This window comes from Salvelinus namaycush, chromosome 17, assembly GCF_016432855.1.
Source record: "Salvelinus namaycush isolate Seneca chromosome 17, SaNama_1.0, whole genome shotgun sequence".
Classification (NCBI taxonomy): Eukaryota; Metazoa; Chordata; class Actinopteri; order Salmoniformes; family Salmonidae; genus Salvelinus; species Salvelinus namaycush.
In genome coordinates, this window is record NC_052323.1 from 19,555,416 (window position 1) to 19,572,238 (window position 16,823).

A 16,823-nucleotide genomic window follows, 5' to 3' on the forward strand; every position below is an offset into this window, starting at 1 on the left:
TGGTCTAAAACTAAATCCAAAGTGTTCTTCTCTAGGTCCTGTCTAAAACATGAAATTACAACATTTGAAAAAGCTAACTAGTTTATTGGTTTCAGTACACAGAGAATAATGCTATGGGATTCAACATTACAATTGTTGATAATTCGTTTTACTTGAGACAGGAGACCAAGTGGAGACATAGGACGAGGTGGATAATTTTATAATAAGGCCGTTTTATTCAAGTGTAAAGATATCAGGCAAAAGCGTGCACGGCTCCTTTCTGTCTGATTCTTATGAAATCGTCGGAGAAGAGGGAGTTTCAAGACTCGTACAGTATTATATAGACAATAAGCAAAGTAGGTAGATCTGCGAGCCTGGCCTTCCGATTGGTCGATCTGGGTCTTGGGTAGTCCCGAACAGGCCTGGTGTCCACGTTCCATTGGTTCCTGAGACAGTTCTTTGTCCTGAGCTCCAAGCATGTGTTGTGAGTGTTCTGTGGTTATTATGGGGGAGGGGAATTATGTGTGTCTGTAGTCGGTGTCTTAATAAGTCCAGCATATATCCAAGAGAAATGAGGAGTATGTGTATTTATGTATAAAATATGGCTTATGTTGAAATGTAGTTATTACTAGTTTTCAGTCTCTATTACAATTCCTTACACAATTACAGCGTTGTCTTTCTACTTGTATATTTACAATCGTGTACCTTTGGCTTCTATCTTGCCAAGATGCCAAATGAATGATTTATGTTAATACAGTTGGAAGTCGTCAATACAAACCTGCTCTGTGTAACTTTATCCACGTCATTACTACTAGTTTTCCGCTCGGCCTATGAGAACTTCCGGTGCACAATTTTGAATCTTCGTTGTTCGCTTTCGGTTGCTATCCGAGGTTTGGGCCCAAAGCAAATGTACTGACCATAATCTTCAAAGGTAACGTTATGTCCCGATTCGCGAAAATCTAATATTGAATAAACCAATAGTAATGCATAGTGAGTTAAACACGAGAAACTGTAACGTTTAGCCTTTATTTACAGTCGTGGTTATAGGGGTTTTGGTAGCAGGCATTAGGTAACGTGCAATCCGGTATCATTGGGACGTCTATATCCCCTCATTGAAGTTTACATTTAAAATGGTTTGGTAAGAGTTAGTCTAGCGTTGCAATATCTCAAATCACGTCGTTGGAAGCCTGGATCTCGACGATGCTAGGTACGAGTTATGGTTAGGATAGGGGGTATGGTTAGTTAAGGTTAGTTAGGGTTTAGGTTAGGGACGTCCCAAGGATATATCAGATAGCACAGCCCATTAGCTAGCTAGGCTACTACTTACACCCCGTGCATAATCAAATACCTAGCTAAAATACATTTGCCTGCTACGAGAATGTGTCTTGCTACTAGCTATTGTTAGCTAATCAAGATACTGCATTATCAAAATGTGTCTTGTTTGTTTTTATTGCCCAAAGAGGGCTGGCCAGGGCATTGCTAACTATCGGTGGGTAAGCAGCCCGGGCATGTTGTTACCGTGTTGTTTCCAGATAATAGTCATATTGTCCCCCTTACAGAGAGAAAGGGACCATGGATGACGATAATCACAGATTATTTCAAAGAGTTGCAGAGAAACTGGGCTGGTCAGAGAAGGGAGGATTGGAAACCGCAGAGAAACAGGTATGTTGTGGTTACTTCGTCACATGAATTACAACCACTAGTGATTATCTTAATCAATTGCACACTATTTCCTATGTAGTGCAATACATTTGACCAGGTCAAAAGTAGTGCTCTATATAGGGAATAGAGTCCTATAGTCCCCTGTCAAAAGTAGTGCACTATATAGGGAATATAGTCCCCTGTCAAAAGTAGTGCACTATATAGGGAATAGAGTCCTATAGTCCCCGGTCAAAAGTAGTGCACTATATAGGGAATAGGGTTCCATTTCAAACACATCCTGTGTCTTCTCTGCAGCTGATTAAGAGCATCAGTAAGTCTCGGCGTCTGGCCACAGGCTGTCATGGCTCCAGGGGTGCTCAAAACCTTCCTCCCCCAGTCCAGCTACACCTGCTAGACAGTGAGGAAGAGGATGACAGAGGCTCAGGGAAAGAGAACCAGGTCTCCAAGGGCAACAGTTACAGGACCAAGGTGTTCATGGAGTCCAGTGACGATGATTTCGACCAGTGTAAGTGAGAGTCAGTGGGTTGGGTTACTAGACTATTAGGATATAAAGGGCTGTTTCCAAGAGGCCTGTTAAACATGTTCTTTGCTTCTGTGCTGAAGGGTGTCTCCTTGTTGTGAGTTATATTAAACCTGGACTGGTTTTTGCTTGACTTGACCTACGACTGCTGTCTTTTTGTTCATCTGGAAGATTCCTTTACACCTGGTCCAGAGCTGTATGAGCATTGGCCAACTCCTGATTATGGTTGTCATGGTGCAAAACATGTATGCCTATGACAGCTATGCATTGAAATACTGTAGTTGAATGAATGAATCTCCATGTTCTTCTTGTCTGTAGTTCTTGTGGAGCAGGCTACACCCAAAACGGCTTCTCGGAAACATTGCAGTGCTGCTAAGAAAGTCAGGTAAAGTAGTGATTTGTCCAGCTAAGGTTGGCACAATTATCGTATAACTGTAACTGACGGTTATGTATGAAGACCGTCATGAAAATAAAATACCCGTTAAAAAAAACACAGTAAAGATGGGACAGCATTAGTGCCCTGTTGAGTCTATTTCAAACATGGTGGATAAATGAAGATAATTCACTTTACCATTTTTTTAAAAAAGTGGTCAGTTCCGGTCTGCTTAACCCATAGACACCAATACAATAGCAGCTGACTGTAACGTAACCAGAAAAAATGAGGGAGTGGGGTGTCTTGTTTACTGCCTGGTATTGTGAAGCAATCATTTCCATGGAAATGTAGAATGTTCATTGAAGTGATGTTAACTGATGTGGCTCATGCAACGGAATGTATTTTTTTTAAATGTCAGTTGAGTTCAATCAACAAATCGCAGCACATTTTACTTCCTGCTTTTCTCATATGGGTACACTCGCAATGGCCGCCAGTCCACCCATTATGCCATAATTGACTTGAATGGGGACACCCGTTCTATTCATTCTATCTCTATGGCAGCGCATGCAGAGGAGAATAGAATATTATAATTGTTGTTTATTTTATTAATTTCTTTGCATTTATTACAGTGACAGCTCTCATTTGGCTGGCCAATTACCGTCATTCAAAATTCCATAACTGTCACAGTCCTACTTCCAGCCTTAAAAGCCTTGTAGTCTTATGGCTCTATTCAATCAATGTCCGATTGGGCCGACATATGCAGCGTTTACCGTGAATGCGCTCTCCGCTAACCTGGGAACATTGCCTTTACATTTCAATCACGCTGTAACACTGAACTTCCACGATACGGATTGAATAGTGCCCTTAATCCCCTTTTCTCTATCTAGTCATTCAATTGGACTAAATGTGTTATTGTTTCTTCTCTGATTCTCTCCCCTCTAGTGAACCAGTCCTTGTATTAAGCTCAGACAGTGATGACCACTTTGAAAACTGTAAGTATCATACTGGTGCCTTGACATATGTATTGGGGAAGTCATGTTTTGATCATTATGTCATCATATTTTGAAACCCAATGCGGCTTCAGAATTCTTTATTGAAACAATGTTGTATGTAAATGGGTCTTTGCCATGTCTAATTTGGTGTATGTCATTTCTAAGTCAAAGAACAGAAGTCTTTCTGACTGGTTTCCTAAATGCATCTAACTCAAACTACTTGTAGAACAGCAAAGTGTGTCGTTAGATTCGGGGGGGGTTTCTTACCACGTCACTTTACACACAGAAGATCGTCACTAAACATAGAATCAAGATGTGTATCACTCTCTGTGACCGCCAATAACTTCACAACGAAGTTGATTTACAAATACTAAGTTGCCAATGTCATTGCAAATGTTACAAACAAGCAAAGGATAAAAATATTTGAAAACAAAACTTCAAATAAAACCCGAGATGACTGCATTACAGTATAGGCCTATATATTATAAGTAGTCTACCTACAGTATAGACTATAGACCTATATATTATAAATAGCCTACCTACAGTACAGACTATAGGCCTATATATTATAAATAGCCTACCTACAGTATAGACTATAGACCTATATATTATAAATAGCCTACCTACAGTATAGACCTATATATTATAAATAGCCTACCTACATTATAGACTATAGGCCTATATATTATAAATAGCCTACCTACATTATAGACTATAGGCCTATATATTATAAATAGCCTACCTACATTATAGACTATAGGCCTATATATTATAAATAGCCTACCTACATTATAGACTATAGGCCTATATACTATAAATAGCCTACCTACAGTATAGACTATAGACCTATATATTATAAATAGCCTACCTACAGTATAGACCTATATATTATAAATAGCCTACCTACAGTATAGACTATAGGCCTATATATTATAAATGTTTCAATGTGAAGCCTAACTTTCCAAATCTTCATTTAATGCATTATTATAGGCTAAGCGGTAGAATAACCCACCCCAATATTTGCAGCCATAGGTGATAATATCTCTTTAGGAGCTGATCCGTCGTCAGTATTATGAAATAATTATAATGTTAAGGTAAGATTTGAATGGAGAAAGCTGATCCGAGAGCAGCGTAGCCTTTCTTTCAATCCTATCAGTATGGACACATTCTCCAACAACGTACTTAGTGAATGTTCTCTCTGCGTGGGGTTTTGGGGAACTTATTTTACGTCTTCGGCCGTTGTAGGAAAGATGCATCGTTAAAACACTCGTAAGTTCCATCACTATTGGGGAAACCGGGCCCAGGTCCCTTCCACATCTCCAAACTCGTGTCATTGTCCCCACGAAGAAATCGAGTAGGGGACTGTAGATCGATCTCCACCCGCCTGTTCATACATTCGTACGTTAGTCACACGATTTTGACTAATTTCTGGTGAATGATGAGGTAATTAACGGAAATGTGTTAGTCACAGCAGAGAGGAAAAGACCAAGTGAGAGGTATAACTGGCGCTGCTGCATCATGGGGGATGACATGTTTACTGTTCCCTTGTGTCTCGTCTGGTGCCCCTGAAGTCCTGAGCCGTGTGAAAACTCCCAAGCCTAAGCCCAAGGAAGCGGAACGTGGCAGTGTAGACAGGTACAGTGGTGCCAACCTCTTACCATGACTATGGTCCCTATCGTGTGTAAAATACTCAGGTTTATCTCCTGTTTTTTCCTCAGCATCAGAAACTTCATTGTCGACAGCTTTTCCTCCGATGATGACTTTGTCGTTGAGAGGAAGAAAAAACCTACCTCTAAAGGTAACATCGACTGCTTCCCTAATGGCAATTTAATACACTACTTTTGACCAGGGCGAATAGGGCTCTATTCAAAAGTAGTGGACTATTTAGTGAATAGGTTGCCTTTTGACACGCTGTCGTTGACTGTCCTCATACGTGCTTGTAGTAATCTGAAATGTGTTTCTAAGTTCCTTCTTCTTGATTTCAGTTCAGCACTGTGATTACTTTTATTTTCATAGCCAGAATTGAAGTAATACCCAGGAAGCCTTGGTTAATATGATATATTGTCACGGCTAGGGGGAGTTGTTAGGCCGACAGCATTACATGGAGACTCGTCATGTCTTCTACAGGTGCCTTTAAGACCCCTAAGTCGTCATCCTTCCAGACCCCAGTCAGAAGACCCCTGTCCCAGTGTGACACTCCAGTTTTCCTCAGCGACAGTGAAGAAGATGATGGTATTGTGATGAAGAGCACGTGGAGGACATGCCACCCTGTGCACCGGCCGCCGCCGCCGCCACAGACCCACAAAGTCAACGTCCTACAAAGTAACCAGAAGGACAAAATCTTCTTTCCCTCTCCCAGCCCTCCTCCTCTGCCTTCCCTCTCTCCCTCCCCTCCTCCTTTGCCTTTCCTCTCTCCCAGCTCTCCTCCTCTCCGCTCCTCCTTCACCCCCTCCAAGACCCCCCTTCCACAGCGGAACTACTCAGCCCCGTCGAAGGTGGAGGACTCAGCCAGCTCAGAGGAAGAGTTCCTCAGCTTACTGGACAGAATTAAGAAGAACCACAAGACCGGCAACACCCCAACACCTAAACACAATACGGGTAACACCCCAACACCTAAACACAATACGGCTAACACCCCAACACCTAAACACAATACGGCTAACACCCCAACACCTAAACACAATACGGCTAACACCCCAACACCTAAACACAATACGGCTAACACCCCAACACCTAAACACAATACGGCTAACACCCCAACACCTAAACACAATACGGGTAACACCCCAACACCCCAACACAATACGGGTAACACCCCAACACAATACGGGTAACAACCCAACACAATACGGGTAACAACCCAACACAATACGGGTAACAACCCAACACCTAAACCCAATACGGGTAACATCCCAACACCTAAACACGACACGGGTAACACCCCAACACGACACGGGTAACACCCCAACACGACACGGGTAACACCCCAACACGACACGGGTAACACCCCAACACGACACGGGTAACACCCCAACACGACACGGGTAACAACACGACACGGGTAACACCCCAACACCTAAACACGACACGGGTAACACCCCAACACCTAAACACGACACGGGTAACACCCCACACGACACGGGTAACACCCCAACACCTAAACACAGGTCACAGTAATAAATCAAATCATGTGTTTGTCACATGCGCTGAATACAACCATAGTTGTACATGCTTACTTACAAACCCTTAACCAACAATGCAGTTCATAAAGTTTTCAAGTATTTACAAAAATAAGCTGAAGTAAAAAATTTATTAAATATGAAAAATAGAAAAATACAGAATAATTAAGGAGCTACAATAAAATAAGTAGCGATGCTATATACAGGGGGTACTGGTACAGAGTCAATGTGAGGAGGCTATATACAGGGGGTACTGGTACAGAGTCAATGTGAGGAGGCTATATACAGGGGGTACTGGTACAGAGTCAATGTGAGGAGGCTATATACAGGGGGTACTGGTACAGAGTCAATGTGAGGAGGCTATATACAGGGGGTACTGGTACAGAGTCAATGTGAGGAGGCTATATACAGGGGGTACTGGTACAGAGTCAATGTGAGGAGGCTATATACAGGGGGTACTGGTACAGAGTCAATGTGAGGAGGCTATATACAGGGGGTACTGGTACAGAGTCAATGTGAGGAGGCTATATACAGGGGGTACTGGTACAGAGTCAATGTGAGGAGGCTATATACAGGGGGTACTGGTACAGAGTCAATGTGAGGAGGCTATATACAGGGGGTACTGGTACAGAGTCAATGTGAGGAGGCTATATACAGGGGGTACTGGTACAGAGTCAATGTGAGGAGGCTATATACAGGGGGTACTGGTACAGAGTCAATGTGAGGAGGCTATATACAGGGGGTACTGGTACAGAGTCAATGTGAGGAGGCTATATACAGGGGGTACTGGTACAGAGTCAATGTGAGGAGGCTATATACAGGGGGTACTGGTACAGAGTCAATGTGAGGAGGCTATATACAGGGGGTACTGGTACAGAGTCAATGTGAGGAGGCTATATACAGGGGGTACTGGTACAGAGTCAATGTGAGGAGGCTATATACAGGGGGTACTGGTACAGAGTCAATGTGAGGAGGCTATATACAGGGGGTACTGGTACAGAGTCAATGTGAGGAGGCTATATACAGGGGGTACTGGTACAGAGTCAATGTGAGGAGGCTATATACAGGGGGTACTGGTACAGAGTCAATGTGAGGAGGCTATATACAGGGGGTACTGGTACAGAGTCAATGTGAGGAGGCTATATACAGGGGGTACTGGTACAGAGTCAATGTGAGGAGGCTATATACAGGGGGTACTGGTACAGAGTCAACGTGAGGAGGCTATATACAGGGGGTACTGGTACAGAGTCAACGTGAGGAGGCTATATACAGGGGGTACTGGTACAGAGTCAATGTGAGGAGGCTATATACAGGGGGTACTGGTACAGAGTCAATGTGAGGAGGCTATATACAGGGGGTACTGGTACAGAGTCAATGTGAGGAGGCTATATACAGGGGGTACTGGTACAGAGTCAATGTGAGGAGGCTATATACAGGGGGTACTGGTACAGAGTCAATGTGAGGAGGCTATATACAGGGGGTACTGGTACAGAGTCAATGTGAGGAGGCTATATACAGGGGGTACTGGTACAGAGTCAATGTGAGGAGGCTATATACAGGGGGTACTGGTACAGAGTCAATGTGAGGAGGCTATATACAGGGGGTACTGGTACAGAGTCGATGTGAGGAGGCTATATACAGGGGGTACTGGTACAGAGTCGATGTGAGGAGGCTATATACAGGGGGTACTGGTACAATGTGAGGAGGCTATATACAGGGTGTTACGGTACAGAGTCAATGTGAGGAGGCTATATACAGGGTGTTACGGTACAGAGTCAATGTTAGGAGGCTATATACAGGGGGTACTGGTACAGAGTCAATGTGGAGGCTATATACAGGGTGTTACGGTACAGAGTCAATGTGGAGGCTATATACAGGGTGTTACGGTACAGAGTCAATGTGGAGGCTATATACAGGGTGTTACGGTACAGAGTCAATGTGGAGGCTATATACAGGGTGTTACGGTACATAGTCAATGTTAGGAGGCTATATACAGGGGGTACTGGTACAGAGTCAATGTTAGGAGGCTATATACAGGGGGTACTGGTACAGAGTCAATGTGGAGGCTATATACAGGGGGTACTGGTACAGAGTCAATGTGGAGGCTATATACAGGGGGTACTGGTACAGAGTCAATGTGAGGAGGCTATATACAGGGGGTACTGGTACAGAGTCAATGTGAGGAGGCTATATACAGGGGGTACTGGTACAGAGTCAATGTTAGGAGGCTATATACAGGGGGTACTGGTACAATGTGCGGGGGTACAGGTTAGTCGACGTAATTGAGGTAGTATGTAGGTAGAGGTAAAGTGACTATGCATAGACGAGAGGGGGGCAATGCAAATAGTCTGGGTAGCCATTTGATTAGGTGTTCAGGAGTCTTTTGGCTTGGGGGTAGAAGCTGTTTAGAAGCATTTTGGACCTAGACTTGACACTCCGGTACCGCTTGCCGTGCGGTAGCAGAGAGAACAGTCTATGACTAAGGTGGATGGAGTCTTAGGCAATTTTTTGGGGCCTTCCTCTGACACGGCCTGGTATAGAGGTCCTGGATGGCAGGAAGCTTGGTGCCAGTGATGTACTGGGCCGTACTCACTACCCTCTGTAGTGCCTTGCTGTCGGAGGTCCAGCAGTTGTGAGTGTAATACCGGGGGATCTTTCTGTACAATGGGGAGGCACATACCTAAAAAGGTGTTGGATCAGAGAGGGTAACGTAACAAAGTAAATCTGCATGCTGGTATACTGCTCCCAACATGTTTAAATATAACTCATATATTTCTGTTCAGACAGTGTCCACCAACAAGGCTTCTGCCAGCTGTGGTCTTTAATTGGTACATTTCCATTTTCGTTTCTATATCATGTCATCTCATTGGCTGCTTCCTGGTGTGTGTGAATCCAGGGCCCAATCAGAAGCCCCCCCTGTCAGCTCCACGGCAAAAAGCCTCGAAAGAGGTGTGCCCTCGGCCGTTAGTGAGAACGCCCTTGGATCTGAAGACCCCGGTGCGGCCGCCCGTCACTAAACCCACTGTGTCCCAGCCGGAATCCAGACTCAAGACCAGCAGCCTTTCTTCCTCCAGGTAATACTGACCAGGGCCTGGGAGTGTAGCTCAATACTCTAATGACCAGGGCCTAGGAGTGTAGCTCAATACTCTAATGACCAGGGCCTAGGAGTGTAGCTCAATACTCTAATGACCAGGGCCTGGGAGTGTAGCGCAATACTCTAATGACCAGGGCCTGGGAGTGTAGCTCAATACTCTAATGACCAGGGCCTAGGGGTGTAGCTCAATACTCTACTGACCAGGGCCTGGGAGTGTAGCTCAATACTCTACTGACCAGGGCCTGGGAGTGTAGCTCAATACTCTACTGACCAGGGCCTGGGAGTGTAGCTCAATACTCTACTGACCAGGGCCTGGGAGTGTAGCTCAATACTCTACTGACCAGGGCCTGGGAGTGTAGCTCAATACTCTACTGACCAGGGCCTGGGAGTGTAGCTCAATACTCTACTGACCAGGGCCTAGGCCTGGGAGTGTAGCTCAATACTCTACTGACCAGGGCCTAGGGCAGGGTGTAGCTCAATACTCTACTGACCAGGGCCTAGGGCAGGGTGTAGCTCAATACTCTACTGACCAGGGCCTAGGGCAGGGTGTAGCTCAATACTCTACTGACCAGGGCCTAGGGCAGGGTGTAGCTCAATACTCTACTGACCAGGGCCTAGGGCAGGGTGTAGCTCAATACTCTACTGACCAGGGCCTAGGGCAGGGTGTAGCTCAATACTCTACTGACCAGGGCCTAGGGCAGGGTGTAGCTCAATACTCTACTGACCAGGGCCTAGGGCAGGGTGTAGCTCAATACTCTACTGACCAGGGCCTAGGGCAGGGTGTAGCTCAATACTCTACTGACCAGGGCCTAGGGCAGGGTGTAGCTCAATACTCTACTGACCAGGGCCTAGGGCAGGGTGTAGCTCAATACTCTACTGACCAGGGCCTAGGGCAGGGTGTAGCTCAATACTCTACTGACCAGGATCTAGGCCAGGGTGTAGCTCAATACTCTACTGACCAGGATCTAGGGCAGGGTGTAGCTCAATACTCTACTGACCAGGGCAGGGTGTAGCTCAATACTCTACTGACCAGGGCAGGGTGTAGCTCAATACTCTGCTGACCAGGGCCTAGGGCAGGGTGTAGCTCAATACTCTGCTGACCAAGGCCTAGGGCAGGGTGTAGCTCAATACTCTACTGACCAGGGCCTAGGAGTCTAGCTCAATACTCTACTGACCAGGGCCTAGGGCAGGGTGTAGCTCAGTACTCTAATGACCAGGGCCTGGGAGTGTAGCTCAATACTCTACTGACTAGGGCCTGAGAGTGTAGCTCAATACTCTACTGACTAGCCAGGGCCTGGGAGTGTAGCTCAATACTCTACTGAACAGGGCCTAGGGCAGGGTGTAGCTCAATACTGTGCTGACTAGGGCCTAGGGCAGAGTGTAGCTCCATACTCTGTCTCCTCTCCTTCACCTGTTCTACACTGATCTAAATACATAGGTTCAGTGAAGTGTTTGTGTGTGGCTAAATCTGGCTGTGTTTCTCTCCTCAGTGTATCAGACTCCAGGCTGTGTTTCTCTCCTCAGTGTGTCAGACTCCAGGCTGTGTTTCTCTCCTCAGTGTGTCAGACTCCAGGCTGTGTTTCTCTCCTCAGTGTGTCAGACTCCAGGCTGTGTTTCTCTCCTCAGTGTGTCAGACTCCAGGCTGTGTTTCTCTCCTCAGTGTGTCAGACTCCAGGCTGTGTTTCTCTCCTCAGTGTGTCAGACTCCAGGCTGTGTTTCTCTCCTCAGTGTGTTAGATTCCAGGCTGTGTTTCTCTCCTCAGTGTGTTAGATTCCAGGCTGTGTTTCTCTCCTCAGTGTGTTAGACTCCAGGCTGTGTTTCTCTCCTCAGTGTGTTAGATTCCAGGCTGTGTTTCTCTCCTCAGTGTGTCAGACTCCAGGCTGTGTTTCTCTCCTCAGTGTGTTAGACTCCAGGCTGTGTTTCTCTCCTCAGTGTATCAGACTCCAGGCTGTGTTTCTCTCCTCAGTGTGTTAGACTCCAGGCTGTGTTTCTCTCCTCAGTGTGTTAGACTCCAGGCTGTGTTTCTCTCCTCAGTGTATCAGACTCCAGGCTGTGTTTCTCTCCTCAGTGTGTTAGACTCCAGGCTGTGTTTCTCTCCTCAGTGTGTTAGACTCCAGGCTGTGTTTCTCTCCTCAGTGTATCAGACTCCAGGCTGTGTTTCTCTCCTCAGTGTGTCAGACTCCAGGCTGTGTTTCTCTCCTCAGTGTGTTAGACTCCAGGCTGTGTTTCTCTCCTCAGTGTGTCAGACTCCAGGCTGTGTTTCTCTCCTCAGTGTGTCAGCAGCAGGGTGTCAGACTCCGGGATGTTTCCTCCAGTCTCTGTCTGGACCAGGCTCCATCTACAGCCGCAACTTCAAACAGACCAAGGAGGAGCTCACCACCAAACTTTACCACCTGTACAACACCAGCGTGTTCAACAACAAGGTAAACACACACTTTAACTATACAGAGTGTTAGTTTTGACCCTGTCATTAAGAACCTGACGGACAACTATGAAAAGCTCAAACCAAGTTTATTCATCCAATGGGTCAGACAGGTGAACAGACTAAGATATGTTCCCACCAGCACCAGTATAGATACTCCCATTTAGGTGAACTCCTCCTTCCCTCTATACATCACATCTTTATTGCTAGGCAGGAAGTTAAGTGATGTGGGTAGTAAACTGTTCCTTCTCCCTTAATGTGACCTGCCCTCCCGTTCCTCACTAATCCACAGCTCTCCACCCTTATCAGTTACTGCACCCATGTGATTGCCTTTCCCTGACTCGGTAACACTCCAAGCTTCATTGACTCCACCATATATATTCTTCCTACCATTAACTTCTGGTGTAACAACCAGACAGTGGCCATTTTTCTTTTTAAAGGATCCCTGATGTCTAACAATAACATGTTCTGACAGAATGTAAATATTCTACATTCCATCTCCCTCAGTGACATGAATAAGGATATTTCATATTTTCACGTTTAGAAGTCAGAACCCATCAACAGGCTATACAGTGTTAAACACACAGGTTATAAGCATACACATACTGCCATATCACTTGGAGAGTGATAAAGATGGCATCTTATAAAGTGTTTTGTGTTGACTTGCACCTTACCATCATGTGACCCGGGATTATCTTGCATGTTTTACCTCCTCTTACCTTTATAACGTCTTTGTTCCCCAGCTGCCCAGTAACATGTCAGTGAGCTGGAATAACAAGATGAGAAAGACTGCTGGCTACTGCATCACAGGGCAGGAGAGAGGAGGAGGGAACCGGTACGCCCGTATCCAGCTCTCTGAGAAAGTCTGTGACTCTGCAGGTAAGGCTTCACTGGTTGAAGAACTAATGACATGTTGTTCTAACATTTTAAATTAGGTTCTGGTGTAAGTCATTTAAAGTTCAACTTTAATGTGAATAGCCTGTGTCTGTATGATTTAAAATATCTCTTATCTCCCACCTTCCCTCATTCTCCCTCCCTCTCTCTTCCAATCCCCATCCTCCCCCTTCTCTCCTCCCAGACCGTCTGCGTGACACGTTAGTCCATGAGATGTGCCACGCTGCCACCTGGTTGATCAACAGTGTGAGGGATGGGCACGGTCCCTTCTGGAAGCTCTACGCCCGCAAGGCCACGCTGGCACACCCCGAGCTGCCCGTGGTCACCCGCTGCCACAGCTACGACATTAACTACAAGTACCAGTACCAGTGCAGCCGCTGCAAAAACACGTAGGTCACTAACTTCCTGTCTGTCCCCGGCTTACACTTACATGAATGCTGTTTTAGTGCTGCAAATGAAAGGGAGTTTGTGGATATTAAAATGGATTTATTTAATCCAAGGAAACGGAGTCATTCCGTCAAATGAAGTAGTTGTCCTGTGTGGCTCAGCAGGGGTCACATTACACCAACAATATATACTCACTGTGTTAATCACTGCGGATTAAAGTGTCCACTAAATTGCATTATATTATTGCTATATTAGTTGCCTGAGACTAGACTACAGTATGTATTGTCACAGTTTATAGTAATGCTGTCAGACTAGGTAGTCCAAGCCCTCAGTCTACCATGGATTCCCATCAATTCATGGCTAAACTCTAAAACCAGTTGATGGCTAAACTGTTCTCTTCCTCCCCTCTGTAGACTCGGTCGTCACTCTAAGTCTCTGGACACCCAGAGGTTTGTGTGTGCCGTCTGTACGGGTCCGCTGGTCCTGCTCACCCCCGCCAAGCCCCGGGCGCCCACGCCCTTCGCCAACTTTGTCAAGGAGAACTATGGCAGTGTTCGCCAAAACCTGGTGGGTCAGAGCCACGGTGAGGTAATGAGGAAACTCAGTGTTGACTTCGCCACCAAGGCCAAACTCAGCCAGAACTGAGAGGGAGAGAGAGCGTGGGAAAGAGATGAGGTGGAATCATTCTAACCTGGATTCGACCTACATTACTCTCGTCTCCTGGACTATAAAGCACTCTTGATAACTCTTGATAAAGCACTCTTGTTCAGTAGTATCTGTAAAATCCTCTCTGAACATGCCTTCTATTCATTCCTTGAAGGTTTACACTGCTCTGAGTTGAAGCAATGGTGGGATCCTTCTCTTTCATCCATCCTAATGTCTTAGATTAGTGGGATCCTTCTCTTTCATCCATCCTAATGTCTTAGATTAGTGGGATCCTTCTCTTTCATCCATCCTAATGTCTTAGATTAGTGGGATCCTTCTCTTTCATCCATCCTAATGTCTTAGATTAGTGGGATCCTTCTCTTTCATCCATCCTAATGTCTTAGATTAGTGGGATCTTCAAGTTGATAGGTCTGTCTTAAATACCTCTGTGTATGTATCAGGTTTTCAGAGGCAGCTAGGGTGAGTCTGTCATTCCTTACCTCTGTAGCTGGAGTCTCACCGTTACAGTGAAATGAGCCAAGAGACACACTGAACAGTGACTAAAGGCAACGTGAATCAGTCATATTGTTGTCTAGCCTGCCTGTGACATGGATTCATACCCTTCAAGTATCATTTTGTGACCAACTGCTTTGAATTATTTGAAATATGAATCAGAAAATAGTTCCATGAAGTTTCATACGGTGCATAAAAGGCAGATCTGGCAACTTCACATACAATGTATGTTACATTTTGAATGTTTGTCTTAATGTTTTTTTTTTTTCATGTTTTTTTTTTGAATAAAGATTTGATGTTTTACACGTCAGTGTCAACTGTACAGTATAAACATATCTGGTAGACGAACATCACTATGGTGAGGAATGTTACCCCACTCCTGTTCATTACAGCCGTTCTGTTTGCTGTGGTATGTGTACCCTTCATTCAGAGGGAAAATGGGCAAGGCACAAAATGTAAGTGCCTTTGAACGGGGTATGGTGCCAGGTGCACCGGTTTGTGTCAAGAACTACACCGCTGCTGGGTTTTTCACGCTCAACAGTTTCCGTGTGTATCAAGAGTGGTCCACCACTAAAAAATGACATCCAGCCAACTTGACACGACTGTGGGAAGCTTTGGAGTCCCCTTAGAGTCTGTGCCCTGACGAATTGAGGCTGTTCTAAGGGCGGGGGTGCAGTATGGGTAAAATTGTGACTGACTGATCTACGAATAATATTGAATACTACTTTTTTAAGCAAAGTGATTTGTAGTTCTGTCACTTGTTAGTCTCCTGCAATGTCAAACAAGACCATTGTATGGTTAAGAGAAAGATGGACATAGGCCCTATAGCTCCCTTCTTTCTGGCCCATTAGCCATTTCCCCTTGGTTGAGGATTTAGGATTGGTCTGTCCCCACACTGGCTGCCGCTTCCACTAATCTAATAACCCCCAGTCATTGGCTGGAGCTGCCTAAATGCTCTCCTGTCATTGGCTGATGGAGCTGACCATAACTTGGTTGATTTGGCCGGTAGCAGCCTCTGCAGCTCCCTGGACCGGTAACCATACACCAGTAGGAGCAGCGATATCCCCAGGTTATAAGTGGTGGTGATGGTGGTGGCTATATCCAGCAGGGGAGTAGAACAGTGTCTGGAGGGCCAGGGTAACTGCTGTCCGCCGGGAGCAGAGGAGCCCACCTCTACCCCTGGTGTCCCAGCACAGCAGCAGGAAACAGGCCAGTGTAGTGAGGTAGCAGGCGGGGAGAACCACATCACTCACCACTGAAGAAGAGGCTCAGGACTGAGGCCCCAGACAGACAGGGAGCCAGGATGAGAGCTCTGCAGCAGGGGAGAGGGGTGTTAACCTCCATAGGAGGAGGAGGGAGGAAGAAGAGAAGTAACATCAGGTTAACTATTGCTTTCATGAATGTTGGGCAGCTCAATAGGGCACTACCTCTTGAGTCAATAGGCTAGAGAAGGGTATTTTACATCAACACAATACTTACACACAGACATACACAATACTGTACAGACATACAGTACCAGTCAAATTTGGATGCACCTACTCATTCAATGGTTTTTATTTTTACTATTTTCTACATTGTAGAATAATAGTGAAGACATCAAAACTATGAAATAACACATATGGAATCATGTAGTAACCAAAAAAGTGTTAAACATAGCAAAATCTATTTTAGATTCTTCAAAGTAACCACCCTTTGCCTTGCTAACAGCTTTAAACACTCTTGGCATTCTCTCAACCAGCTTCACCTGGAGTGCTTTTCCAACAGTCTTGAAGGAGTTCCCACATATGCTGAGCACTTGTTGGCTGCTTTTCCTTCACTCTGCGGTCCAACTCATCTCAATTTGGTTGAGGTTGGGTGATTGTGGAGGCCAGGTCATTTGATGCAGCACTCCATCACACTCCTTGGTCAAATAGCCCTTTTACAGCCTGGAGGTGTGTTGGGTCATTGTCCTGGAGAAAACAGATGATAGTCCCACCATCACACCTCCTCCTCCATGCTTCACGCTGGGAACTATACACATGAGGAGATCATCTGTTCACCTACTCTGCGTGTGACAAAGACACAGTAGGTGAAAGGAAATCTGCACAATTTCCTTTAAATTGCCTACAATTTTACAATTTTTTTTTTTTTTTAGAAGTAGAAGCTCGAATTGTTTGGGTACAG

General features: G+C 45.4%; 1 protein-coding gene across 2 annotated transcripts; it reads left to right on the forward strand.

Annotated features, from left to right (window-relative positions):
• Positions 1-823: 823 nt before the first annotated feature.
• LOC120062402 (acidic repeat-containing protein-like) lies at positions 824-14,902 on the forward strand. Of its 2 annotated transcripts, none has more exons than XM_039012359.1 (13): positions 824-910; positions 1,539-1,641; positions 1,936-2,146; positions 2,480-2,546; positions 3,477-3,526; positions 5,098-5,161; positions 5,245-5,324; positions 5,654-6,304; positions 9,602-9,779; positions 12,072-12,222; positions 12,965-13,100; positions 13,300-13,504; positions 13,916-14,902. In XM_039012359.1, exons 2-13 carry the CDS (start codon positions 1,552-1,554, stop codon positions 14,145-14,147), a joined length of 2,115 nt encoding a protein of 704 aa, XP_038868287.1. In that variant the 5' UTR covers positions 824-910; positions 1,539-1,551; the 3' UTR covers positions 14,148-14,902. The 2 variants fall into 2 exon arrangements, with proteins under 2 accessions (XP_038868287.1, XP_038868288.1); XM_039012360.1 differs by having other exon boundaries at positions 5,654-6,124.
• Positions 14,903-16,823: the final 1,921 nt, after the last annotated feature.

What these genes read in the sequence shown, in the direction of transcription:
- LOC120062402 (XM_039012359.1), top strand. Translation starts at nt 1,552, where the DNA reads ATGGATGACGATAATCACAGATTATTTCAAAGAGTTGCAGAGAAACTG. An exon ending in TGACGATGATTTCGACCAGT is followed by an intron (nt 2,147 to 2,479) that starts GTAAGTGAGAGT and finishes TCTTGTCTGTAG; the next exon opens with TTCTTGTGGAGCAGGCTACA. An exon ending in GAAAAAACCTACCTCTAAAG is followed by an intron (nt 5,325 to 5,653) that starts GTAACATCGACT and finishes TGTCTTCTACAG; the next exon opens with GTGCCTTTAAGACCCCTAAG.